General features: G+C 41.4%; 1 protein-coding gene across 1 annotated transcript in view; it reads left to right on the forward strand.

The window, feature by feature from the left end:
- Window positions 1-13,349, forward strand: part of na (sodium leak channel non-selective protein na) — a 75,582-nt gene that overhangs the window by 36,337 nt on the left and 25,896 nt on the right. The window contains exons 22-26 of the mRNA XM_075682271.1: window positions 317-448; window positions 5,291-5,458; window positions 6,539-6,643; window positions 8,322-8,425; window positions 13,053-13,173. Coding sequence (XP_075538386.1) covers window positions 317-448; window positions 5,291-5,458; window positions 6,539-6,643; window positions 8,322-8,425; window positions 13,053-13,173 — 630 coding nt within the window. The remainder of the gene's footprint in view (window positions 1-316; window positions 449-5,290; window positions 5,459-6,538; window positions 6,644-8,321; window positions 8,426-13,052; window positions 13,174-13,349) is intronic.

Here is a 13,349-nt window from a genome sequence, read left to right on the forward strand (position 1 = left end):
TTTTCTTATTCTTAGGGAAGTGTAGTAATTTCTTGACTCAAAACACTAGGGTATATCTTTCTATGTTTTTCACTGAAAGAAAAAACAATATTCATGGTACGGCATTAAACTTTATAACAGCTTAGCATGTTCTAGTGAATCCTTTGGATGTTTTTATTTTTATCATGACTGAAGTAAAATATCTTGTTGCCTTAGAAAAATTTTGTGACAGCTACATTGATGTTTGGAATAAGCAGTGAACTTAAACATGCTGTATTTGCAGTGTTGATTTAATGTTAATGTGCCATGGCCGCCTTTTCTTTTCTTTCTTTTTCAGATTGCAGAATATGTTTTCGTGGTAGCAATGAGCATAGAACTGACCCTAAAAACTCTTGCTGACGGATTATTTTTCACACCAAAGGCCCTTATCAAGGATATAGGAGGCATTGGAGATGTTTTCATTTTCATTGTAAGTACTAGTTAATATGACGAGTTATCCTGTAGCTTCTTAAATATCATACGACATACAATATTTTTGTGTATTCTCGAACTGACAAACAACCTAGCAGTATATTCTGAAAAAGAAAATAAAAGTAAAGAAAGGGAGTGATTAGTGCCTAATATTTCTTTTTGAACTCACTGTGGTGATAACGTACGGCACACTGCGCGTGAATTGTTGACACGATAGATTGGATGATGGTCTTTCACGAGTGGATGTTATATAACCACTTGCTGGAGAATAAAGACCATATTTTCTGCCCGCTTAAAAAAAAATAGAAGGGAGGTCTGGCAATAGAGTATGGTGCACCGTACGCTATCGCCACACCTACGATGACTAAACTTACAACAGGCAGTTGTGCTTGAAGCAGAACAAAGAAGCAGTATTATAAAGGCCCTGTGAGAAGTATTGTTTCATTACACAGAAACTAGAAATTGAACTGTAAACAGTAATTTCAAAAGAAATAAAAGAAGTTACAGCCAGCTGGGTAAATTACTTCTTGACATTTCACCAGATGTTTTTATAGTCACTCCTTTACAATATCAGTCAATGTACACAGAATCCTCAATGCAAATTTTTAAGCTGCTCTTCCCACTGCTCCTACATCGTAAACAGATTATACCAACTTCTGTTGAGACAATTTGTGATGCAGCTAGGCTTGCTCACTGTCCCAACTTTTTATTAAATGTCCAGAGTCCCAACTTGATCCAGTCAGCACAGCCAAATTCCCTGACTTTTCATTTTTGCTACTGAATAACAATCAATAAACCAAATTCCCTTTTAATAATTCCTGGCAGCTCTGTTGCACATTCTTCTTCTTTGTGTTCTGTTACACTGTCATAAACATAACATTCTTCTAGTTGTGTCTGAGGCCCTAACTGCTCACAGTACCTCTTGGTAGCTGTGTTCCTATTAGTGCTTATTGGTAGCTGTGTTAGCAAGGCAACTAATGCATATTTTGTATTGTAAATTGTGACATGGTAGCACTGAAGAATGTACAGACTGGACACTCTTGGCACTGACAAGGTCAGTTGTTACCAGCCCCCCGCACTGCCAGCCTGTCCACTAGAGAGTTGGCAATCCTAAATGCAGCACTTACCAAACGACTTCACTGCAACATGGACTTGAACATTGGCATCTGGCGTTCAGGTGCAAATACATACAGTACTACATGCTCATACATTTCTTAATGCATTTTTTATTAGTCTAAGAAAATGGGCAGATGCTTAGGTTCCTTACCTGCTTAAATTTGAGAAGACACATTAATTTTATGGTGCTTGCTGTACTTAGAAGAGCAGGCATGCAAACTTTAATATGTGCAGACAAAGTGTTAAGAAAGGAAGACCAGCTGGTGCAGTTGATTGGTTTGCTGCTAATGTCTTTCATGCCAGCCATGACTTGCAGAATTCATTGAATCAGTATTTGTAGTGAAATGCTGTGGCACTTACTGCCTTAGTGAAAGAGAAAAAAAATCCATTGTACAGGTGATTGCCTGCATGCATGCTTTTGTGTGCATTGTCCTGTCAGGTCACTGTCAGACTAGCGACAGGCGCATCATGTTCTGAGGCATTAGGTACTCTTAACATGTGCAGATAACCTGTCTCGACTGCAGTAATGGTTGTCATCATCATCAACATCAGCCTGGTTACGCCCACTGCAGGGCAAAGGCCTCTCCCATATTTCTCCAACAGCCCCGGTGATGTACTAATTGTGGCCATGCCGTCCCTGCAAACTTCTTAATCTCATCCGCCCACCTAACTTTCTGCCGCCCCCTGCTACGCTTCCCTTCCCTTGGAATCCAGTCCGTAACCCTTAATGACCATCGGTTATCTTCCCTCCTCATTACATGTCCTGCCCATGCCCCCATTTCTTTTTCTTGATTTCAACTAAGATGTCATTAACTCGCGTTTGTTCCCTCATCCAATCTGCTCTTTTCTTATCCCTTAATGTTACACCCATCATTCTTCTTCCCATGGCTCGTTGCGTTGTCCTCAATTTAAGTAGAACCCTTTTCATAAGCCTCCAGGTTTCTGCCCCCGTAGGTGAGTACTGGTAAGACACAGCTATTATGCACTTTTCTCTTGAGGGATAATGGCAACCTGCTGTTCATGATCTGAGAATGCCTGCCAAACGCACCCCAGCCCATTCTTATTCTGATTATTTTCGTCTCATGATCCGGATCCGCCGTCACTACCTGCCCTAAGTATATGTATTCCCTTACCACTTCCAGTGCCTCGCTACCTATTGTAAATTGCTGTTCTCTTCCGAGACTGTTAAACATTACTTTAGTTTTCTGCAGATTAATTTTTAGACCCACCCTTCTGCTTTGCCTCTCCAGGTCAGTGAGCATGCATTGCAATTGGTCCCCTGAGTTACTAAGCAAGGCAATATCATCAGCGAATCGCAAGTTACTAAGGTATTCTCCATTAACTTTTATCCCCGATTCTTCCCAATCCAGGTCTCTGAATACCTCCTGTAAACATGCGGTGAATAGCATTGGAGAGATTGTATCTCCCTGCTTGACGCCTTTCTTTATTGGGATTTTGTTGCTTTCTTTTTTATGGAGGACTACGGTGGCTGTGGAGCCGCTATAGATATCTTTCAGTATTTTTACATACGGCTCGTCTACACCCTGGTTCCGTAATGCCTCCATGACTGCTAAGGTTTCGACAGAATCAAACGCCTTCTCGTAATCAATGAAAGCTATATATAAGGGTTGGTTATATTCCGCACATTTCTCTATCACCTGATTGATAGTGTGAATGTGGTCTATTGTTGAGTAGCCTTTACGGAATCCTGTCTGGTCCTTTGCTTGACAGAAGTCTAGAGTGTTCCTTATTCTATTTGTGATTACCTTAGTAAATAGTTTGTAGGCAACTGACAGTAAGCTGATCGGTCTATAATTTTTCAAGTCTTTGGTGTCCCCTTTCTTATGGATTAGGATTATATTAGCGTTCTTCCAAGATTCTGGTACGCTCGAGGTCATGAGGCATTGCGTATACAGGGTGGCCAGTTTCTCTAGAACAATCTGCCCACCATCCTTCAACGAATCTGCTGTTACCTGATCCTCTCTAGCTGCCTTCCCCTTTTGCATAGCTCCCAAGGCTTTCGTTACTTCTTCCGGCGTTACCTGTGGGATTTCAAATTCCTCTAGACTATTCTCTCTTCCATTATCGTCGTGGGTGCCACTGGTACTGTATAAATCTCTATAGAACTCCTCAGCCGCTTGAACTATCTCATCCATATTAGTAATGATATTGCTGGCTTTGTCTCTTAACGCACACATCTAATTCTTTCCAATTCCTAGTTTCTTCTTCACTGCTTTTAGGCTTCCTCTGTTCCTGAGAGCATGTTCAATTCTATCCATATTATACTTCCTTATGTCAGGTGTCTTATGCTTGTTGATTACCTTGGGAAGTTCTGCCACTTTCATTCTAGCTGTAGGGTTAGAGGCTTTCATACATTGGCGTTTCTTGATCAAATCTTTCGTCTCCCCTGTGATAGCCTACTGGTATCCTGTCTAACGGAGTTACCACCGACTTCTATTGCACACTCCTTAATGATGCCCACAAGACTGTCATTCATTGCTTCAACACTAAGGTCCTCTTCATGAGTTAAAGCCGAATACCTGTTCTGTAGCTTGATCTGGAATTCCTCTATTTTCCCTCTTACCGCTAACTCATTGATCGGCTTCTTATGTACCAGCTTCTTATGTAATGGCTGTGTGCTGGCCTAAACATTTAGTGGGTGCTTGGTTGAAGCCCCAGTGATTTGTATACAGACTCTCCTTGAGGATGAACATAAAATGACTCTGGAACTCTGTCTGATCAGAAGTTCAGCTTTATTTAGGTGCACTAGATCACCAGGAAATTAAATAGAAGTTACTAAACTGATGTTGATATTAAGGGCAGTCTATGGTTCTCAATAGTTTGCATCCGAGTTATTTCCTTGCTTATTGCATAATTAGTTCTACGTGGAACAAGGGCACTGATGCAGAAGGGTGGCAGCTGAAGAGTGTGTGTGCTCTTTTCTTGTCTATGCTGCCTGAAAAATTTATCATTATATACTATACCTGCTTATTTATAGATGGCTGCCTGAGCATATTTGCCACAGACTACAAGCCACAATTTTTCATACTGAGCTTTCATAATGGGCTATCTCCCGTAAACGAAAAGTTGATGAAAAATGCAGTAGCAATAGTTATTCGTTCCTTTTTTTTTCTGCATATAGAACTGCAACTAATGCTATAATACTTAAAGAACATGCAGCATAAATGGTCATAAATATACAAACAAGAAGTTTTTTTTAGCCAACTATAAAGAATTGTGCTGCTGAGACAATGTATGACAAAACACTTTCATGCATTGCAAAGCAGTTCACTTTTGTAAGCTCTATGTCTTCTGTATCTAGCATTAGTAGATTGAAGCTAGCATAATTGCCTAGTAGGTTAGTTGTCCCTTGTCAGTTAATTCTTCTCTTCATTTTTGTGCCACTCCTTTTACTGTGCCACTAAGCATGCTGCAGAGTCAACTGTGAGGATCAACTGACTTCACAGTGACACTTGCAAGTACTGTGTTGTTCATGATGCAGTGTCTAAGAGAATGAGGAAGTTTAATGAGGGAAAGGTGGAGAGATTAACTTCAGTGACGAACCTCTAGCCTGCTACTCCATGCTGAGGAAGGGGTCTGTGGGAATGGCAGGGACAGGGACTTTAGGGACTTTAGTGACTCCAGTGTAATAAAGGCCTCGTATGCCGCAGAGTTAAGCTTAACTTTCCATTGCTTTAGATGTCTGCCTTTTTCCCTTGTTCAGGTAAGCCTAGTCTTTCTGTGCTGGATGCCCCAGCAAGTCCCACCACAGTCAGGCACGCAGCTGTTGTTGCTGCTTCGCTGCGTGCGGCCACTCAGGATCTTCAGCCTTGTGCCTCATATGCGCAAGGTGGTCTGTGAGCTGTGCCGTGGATTCAAGGAAATACTTCTGGTAGGTTTGGATGTTTTTGGCTGTGGTTATGAAGAGTGATTGAGATACCTTGGGGTGCACTATAGGTGTGTTGTGCATCAATCCTTTTAGTTGAGTTGGTTGATCCCACAGCAAACACCTGCTCTTACTTGTTTTTGCTTACAATGCCGTGGCAATTGAATCTAGTACCATAGTACTATTTCTGGCACATTCTCACAGTGACACCTAAAAGCATGACATGTGTTGCATGGGCCAATGGAAGCAAGAAGCTCCTTCTCTCTGCTGCCTGCATTAAAGAATAAAAATAAACATGCCACATGTTTCATGCGGTAAATTTTGATTTTAACTTTAATTTGTCCACCCTCCAGAATTAGGACACAGTGCTCCCTCCTTGTTTTTTCATCATATGGGACAACAAAATTTGGTCACAAACAGGTTACATACCAGTGGGTTGAGGATTTTTCTTCTGCCATATGGTGAGAGTAAAACTGATAATAAGGAAGTGGCCAGCCTGATGACGTGCTTACAATGACATGATAATGACAACGGCGTAACAGGAAGGAAGAACAGACACAGCAAATGGAGTTTCGAGCTCAACTGCTGTCACTGTAACAGCATTGCTAATTAGCATTGGGTTAGGAGGGCACCTCCATCAATGGACACCTTAACTGAACCTGAACTATCCTCCAGCATAACGGGAACCATCAGTACTCAGTGTTCCCAGGTAGTCTTCCTCCCAAGTACTTAATATAATAAGTGCAGTGCAGCTTGTTTAAAAAAAAAATTTCTGGGGTTTTATGTGCCAAAATCACCGTATGATCATGAGACATGCCGCAGTTTAATTTTGGTGATCTAATTAGTGCTGGTGTACTTGGCATAACATGGCCAATGACCAATGGACAATATGTGCAATATGCTTAAAATGCTTAGTTCATGAGCTTATGGCAAACAATGCTGTTACCATGCATGTTAGTACTATATTTTCTAACTGCAATGCTGTATGCTTACCATGGTAATCACTTGGTGCGACAAGGAAAATTTCTTACTGTGTGCATTAAATGTGAGTGCAGTTGCTAACTTGAGGCTCTCTATTCCTTACAGGTCTCCATTCTATTAATTGTTCTCATGTTTGTCTTTGCGTGTTATGGCGTGCACCTGTTTGGTGGCCGATTGGCACGCTGCAATGATCCGGATATCAAGACAAGGGTAAGTAATCAATTCCAGACCTAGCTGCACTTCATAATCAGCTTGCCTGCCTGCCTTTTATTCAGTTGTTAATTTATTCTCAGCGACATTACAGTGGACTCTTCATAAATTAGCCTTGGGCATACAAAACAAACAAATAGGTGGAGTTGTGTGTGCAGCTGCAGTTTGTCGCAATATGGTGTGCTTCAGCTAAAGAAAAGGGTTTCGTTCTATCATTTGGTGCAGCGATACGATACCATGAAGACTTTCAACCGTGTTAGTGAATGCTGAGAATGCCTCATCACATGTGCCACTTCTTCAACTATGAGCTAACCAAAGACGACTTAGCGAAAATCATTCAGTTCATATGCATATGGTACTACATAATTGTGGCCTGCATAGCGTTGCCTGTGTGTATTACACACAAATAGTGGCGATTTGTGTTCAGCATTTCTGTGCAGATTCACTGAAGTGGAATTATTGTAATGAGAATAAACATAGCCCCTTCTTGCGGTGAAGCCTTACCAGTAGGAGTTGCTTGTTTTCACGTGAGCTCAATTATTGCAATTGTCAAAGCAAATGTTTAGCTCACTGACAGTGCTCCTGCATTAGTAGCATGTCTGGAAAACATTTGGACAGGCTCAGCTTGTCTATAGAAAGATTTAGACTAGGCATTTAGTAAAACCTGTGAAAAACCAGCCATGTTAGGCTCTTCTGTTTATTTCATGTATAAAACTTGGTCAATAATTTGGTTGCATTAAACTACTCAGATGGAAATACCTGTGACATTCGATCAGCACAGGTTAGTGATGTTTATAGTAGTGAAATGTAAGGCCAGGTTGATAATGTCAGCAGGTCCAGCTGCACCATGATGCTTCCTCGTAGATGTCAGAAGTGCTTGACAGAGGTAAATTTACTTGCAACAGTAGTTTTCATTAAGTAGCCCACTTAGGAAGAAAAGAGGAACGCCAAGAAACACCTGTAACAATAGGTGAAATGTATCATGAGAAGCCAACAAACAAAGACACCAAGGACAGCATAGGGGAAATTACTTGTACTTACTAATTGAATTAAAGAAATGATAATTTAACAGCAATGAAAGTAGATGAAAAAACAACTAGCCGCTGGTGGGGAACGATCCCACGTCTTAGCATTACGCGTGCGATGCTCTAACCAAATGAGCTACTGAGGCACCATTTTCCCATCCACTCTCTTGGGTGTATTTTTTTTTCTACTAGAACTAACCTTGAGAGTGTTAGCCAGCGCCACCACTCACAAACATTGGTGGCGGATGTGGAACATCCTTTCTGCCGCAGGCGTCATGAGTATGCGGATATTCTCACATCGACAACTGAAGGCTAACCACCTTGATAATCTATGCCAGCATTTCAAGTATGTGCACATTCTTGTGCAGAAAAGCGTTATGAAATGCTATGTAGAATGCCACAGAATTGTGTTACCAGTATACTTTACACTTCTAGAACAGCGATACTTGAAGAACAATGTGTAGTTCCATCGAATAGTACTTAGGCTAAGTGAAACAACATTGTCCTCCTCTTCAAGCCCTGATAAACGAGATCTGCAGTAATTGATGACTGGTGATGGTGACCGGTGACTGGTGATGATAAACAGTAAATTAGTGTTTGCAGGCATATTTACTCTGGTAATCCACCGTCCTACTCTCCATCTGACTTTGCAGAGGGAGTGCGTTGGGTTTTTTATGCGCAAGGTCTTTGTCACCAAAATGAAGCTCCAGCCAGCAGAAAATGACACCTACCCTGTAATCCTGGTGCCTCGTGTTTGGTACGTCTTCTGATTCTTCTCACTTACTATTAAATTGTCTATTTGTGTGTCCCATGACAGCATACAATAAGCCTTCTAATTTGGTGCACAGTGAAAAAAAAAAAGAAATGTTCTGGCAGCATTGTAGTACACGTCACTCTCAATTTTGTTTTCAAAATGTTTTGTATTAAGTTATTTTCCTACTACTGCACTATTGGTACGCTTTTCTTCATTTTTTACATATATTTTTACAGCAGACAGATATAGTGCACTGAACAGTTTTATTATGGCACAGCCAGGCCTAGTACAATGACGAATCTTACATATTTTAGTGTAAAATGTACTTAACTCTATGCAAAATTTTTCATGCTTAGTTTACTGTGCATTGTCAAAGCTCTTTTAATGTTTGCTGTTGGCACCAAAATATATGGGGCATGTTTGTTGTTAAAAATATTTTCACGAAAATTCTTTTGTAAACTAATGTAGCAGAGGCTACATTGTTGTCGTCTCTGCTAGTGCGTGCAACAAAAGCATCACTCTGTTGCTTTATATATAGGCTGTGTGCGCAAAGTTCGCACAAATTTAAATTTTTGATCTAACCCAACCTTTTGGCGCTGATAATATGGTACACTGTAGTGCACTGTAGTAAATTAGGTCCTTCAAAAATGTGCACTCTCCTTCTGCGCAACTTTACACTAAGGGAAGTTGCAGCTGTCCTGTTATATAAGAACTTTTCCGTTTCTGTTTTGCTAGTAAAAGGAACATGCACAGTGAAAAATGTGCAGAAAAAAAAAGCAACTGCAGAAAGATAGTGTGCAGCATGTGAGGTATATTTTGTAGTTCTTGCTGCAGTCCTGAAGGCACTGGTTTTTGCAATAGATACTGCCTTCCACTTGCATTTTAATAATGTCCAAGCCATTGAAAGATTGATGAGGTTGGGCACGATTTGCTGGAAAGTGGCTTTACACATGTCAGATGGGTATGATAAACAGTCAGCACATTGGACAGCATGCAAAGCCATGTACAAAAAATTAAGCGATATCAGTACGACTTTCAGCAGAAGCACATAATTAACAGCTGTTATGATGCAGCTGAAGCGACTTGACAACACATAGGCAAATAAATTACGTGTATACATTGTGATTTATTTGTGGTTATATGTTGGCAAGGCATTCTGCGGCACCAGAATAAATGTGTTGCAATTGTGATGAAATTCACTTTGAGCTGGGAACCTGCTACCCTGATCCTCTGTGAATGTGACGTAAAGGTGGCATCACCTGGCGGCATATTCCAAACATAGGGCCTGCTCGGTGGGAAGGAGAGCAAGCACCAAAGAGCGCAGCACGACACTGCTGCGTGTTGAGAGGGAGGGCAGATTGTGATCGAGGAGGGCTTCCTGTTGCGAACAGTCAGTGATAGACAGGGTAGGCGCCAAATGCAGCAATAAGAGCTTTTCACTGAAACTACAATAGTTCATTGGCTCCTTGGATGTCAAGTTCTGGTGTGCCATTGCCAGAAAAGTTTTTTTTCAGTTGTAAAACATGAAATAACTGAATTTTCTCTCAGGCTGCAGGCAAGCAGCTGAGAGTTAAAAGGCCCCATGTAGTGGCCACACACAGCTAGGTGCTGAGTGCAGTTCTCAGTTCTGCATTGCTTGCCTTGGCTAGGAGGAAATTCAGCTTATTTTGATACTCATGTTCGATCAATATTTCTGAGCTAGACTGCTGGCTTTGCAGAGACAGGTAGAGCAACGAGTTCTGTCAAAGGAGCATTTTTTTTTTGTTACAGCTGCTTTCTGTTTATGAAGTGCAAGCCACAGCTTGTTTACCTAACCTATTGTAGACATGCCCGAAATACAAAGCACGTGTAGACAAGGCTGACATTGCATTGCCATGTACAGCTTGTCATCTGATGTGGTTCTTTGTGAAGCCACCAGTGGTAAACTGAAATTGTTCCCTCCCCTTCATTGCTTCCTCTACCTTCAGGGCTAATCCGAGAAACTTCAACTTCGACAACTTAGGCAGCGCTCTGCTCGCCTTATTTGAGGTGCTCTCCTTAGAAGGCTATACCGATGTCAGAGACATTATTATCGAGCAAGTGAGCCGTGTGAGTCTCGACTGCACAAGGGATTGCAAGGCACAAGCATGACTCCATTCGTGTGGTGTCCCCTGGGACACATGCACCGTGTGCACACTGCAACTAAACCGCCATCACTAAACCGACTGCAAAGCGACCTGGCTAAGCAACTGCAGCTGTGGCAGAGCATATTGAACGGCCATGCGACTTGGTCCTTTGTCCACTGCTTTTAACATCGCTTTTGCACACTTGTGTGACATCAGCAGGATGCTACTAATGTGATCTCAACTGGAAAGCCTAGCAGGATGGTTTAATCAAGTCTAATGTTGAAATGAAGTGCCTGTATAAAACCTTTCTATGCACTATTGTGATGCATCTAGGCATAGCGTTTTCATTCTCCATGCGGTGTGAAAGCCAGGATTTATTCATGTTGTTTAATTGAAATACACAGCTGAATATAATGGTGCACATCAGAAAGGTTAAGCACAGAAGCAGAACTTTTAGATAGAAAACACAAGAAACACATGTCTGACATATTTTTGACTTGACATAGCCCTATGTTGGCAACACTGCAGCAGGTGGTCACTCCATTTTCGTTTAACTCTGTCACGATATGAAGCACATTTTATCCAGTATATTATAGCATGGTCATTATGTAACAAGAAATAGATGCTGGAAGACCAGGAAACCGAACAATAAAAATATTCTGGAAATGCATTCGTGTGGTTGTTGCTGCAAGAGAACTGGGATATTGTGAGCTCAGGCTGGAGTGTAGAAGAAAAAGAACAGCAACATAAAAATTGGAAATATAAATTGCACATGTCCCACTTCTAAGTAGCACCACAGACCACATCTAAACTCATATATATATATATTTGTCTTGAGCCCATGCCTACATCTTTCATAATGTTAAAAGCACCTCGGGCAGACCTTAATAAAATATTAGCTTTCGTTTGTGTTCTTGGTTTTTAAAGAAACTGCAGTTGCTTGAATCCAGTCGGCAGAGGTGCCCATGATTACTTGCAACCAGAAGCAAGGAAAAACAATCTGTGCACCTCTGTACTTCTAAAAGCTGACTAAATCTTGCCACTCGGGACTAACTGCACTCTCTGCAGATGTAGACCAGTGCCCGCACCTTCACGCTCTTTGAACTAACATCTTTCGAAAATGTGTTTAGTTATTGTCACATTTTACTTAGCTGCAAAATACTGTGTGCTGCACAGATTGTTTGGAAGGAAAAGCTGTGAGTAGCAGTATCAGCAGTCGATTTATTGCATACTTAAACTGTTTGTTATTTTTCATGCTGACCACTTATTATGCTGTCCTTGGAAAATTCTCCACGGAATTCTGCAGTCTTTGCTGCTCCTACGTGCTGTAAAAACAACTTTAATAGACAGTCCCTTCTTGAAAAATTTGTAGTGAATTTGAGCTTTGTGTTCTACATCAGCAATATTTGCAAACAGAATGCAGTGAATTAACCCAAGTCAAAGCATAGGAGCATAAGTGTTATGCTAGTAGCTGTAAAACCCTAGCACTAGAAGGGTGATGACCTGTTAAAACCTTTGCAGCTGCTAATGAAAAGCTTTTCCTTGACTCATATTTTTTATACTTTGAAATTTTGTTATAGGAGAGCACACTGCAAAAAGTGCCAGAGATAACTAAACAAGAAGAAAGGGGTTAACTGAGGGGCCCGATTTTACAGGTTAACCGAGGTTAACCTGTAACCGAGGGTTAACCGAGGGGCCTATCACTTACATAAACTAAGTAACGTGAACTTTTGCTCTATTTTAAGGAACCCATGGGGTGTTTTATGAGGAAATAAGCAGCTACTTTGCATGTGGACTGCTGAGATAGCTACAGAAGTTGAAACGGAGCAATAGAGAAGTGGACTTTGCAGCTAGGAGCAGTTCACAGCAGTGTGTATTTTAAAATTGCTGGTAATACATTGCTACAGTTGCAGGCTTCAACCAATAGCCTAGACTGTTATTTGTGCAGATAGCCAAAAATGCGATCATTGCTGTTTGTGGCAGCTCACAAGGAATGCCTCACTGCTTTTGTGAAAAGAGGCACCAAGTAGACAGTTACCTTCCATGATGTAGCTACAGCAATTTGTAGTGCAAGCTCACGCATTTCCTAATTGATGGTACAGGGACACTTGTCAAATGTGATTATTTGTCTGCCTGCAGCTGTAATTGCATCTCATGTTTTTGCAGGCTGTACGACAGCACATGCAGATTGAAGGCATTGAGCACGTGCAGAGACTGAAACTTTCTACCACCGCATGTGCTCGTTAGCAGCTATTTATGTGCATTTAAAAGTTCAATCAGCACTTTTTTTTCCCAATGATCAGCAATGTAGTCGACACTGTGCTTCAGACAAAAAACAAGAAAGAAAATCGAGTAGATGGTAGTGGCACAGCTAGAGAGAGCATGGTGCTAGCTAGCACTTGTAGTTAATTGCGCTAGTTCACTGCGTGCTTTCTAGGCGAAGAGAGATGAGCCCCTTATCTCTCCAGTGTGCTTACCGTGCCTCTTCTCTTCCCTGACCTGGCTGCTGTCTTCCCTGCCCACAGGGCAAACCCTCGCAGGTTCAACTTTGACAGTATTGGCAATGCTATGCTTGCCCTCTTTGAGGTGCTCTCTTTCAAAGGATGGCTAGACATTCGTGACGTTCTGCTACACAGGCTGGGGCCAGTAAGTCTCTACAGCTTGAACACTCACATCCTCACTTAGCACATTCACGCTGATAGTAAAAAACAAAACAAAAAAAAAAAGAACATGACAGACAGCCAGAGAGAACACAAGAAAAAGACAGGTTGCAGTCTTGTGTCCCAGCCATTTCTTGTGCAGAAATAAGCATACTGTGCGTG

The sequence above is a fragment of the Dermacentor variabilis genome, chromosome 2 (genome assembly GCF_050947875.1).
Source record: "Dermacentor variabilis isolate Ectoservices chromosome 2, ASM5094787v1, whole genome shotgun sequence".
In the NCBI taxonomy this organism is placed as follows: Eukaryota; Metazoa; Arthropoda; class Arachnida; order Ixodida; family Ixodidae; genus Dermacentor; species Dermacentor variabilis.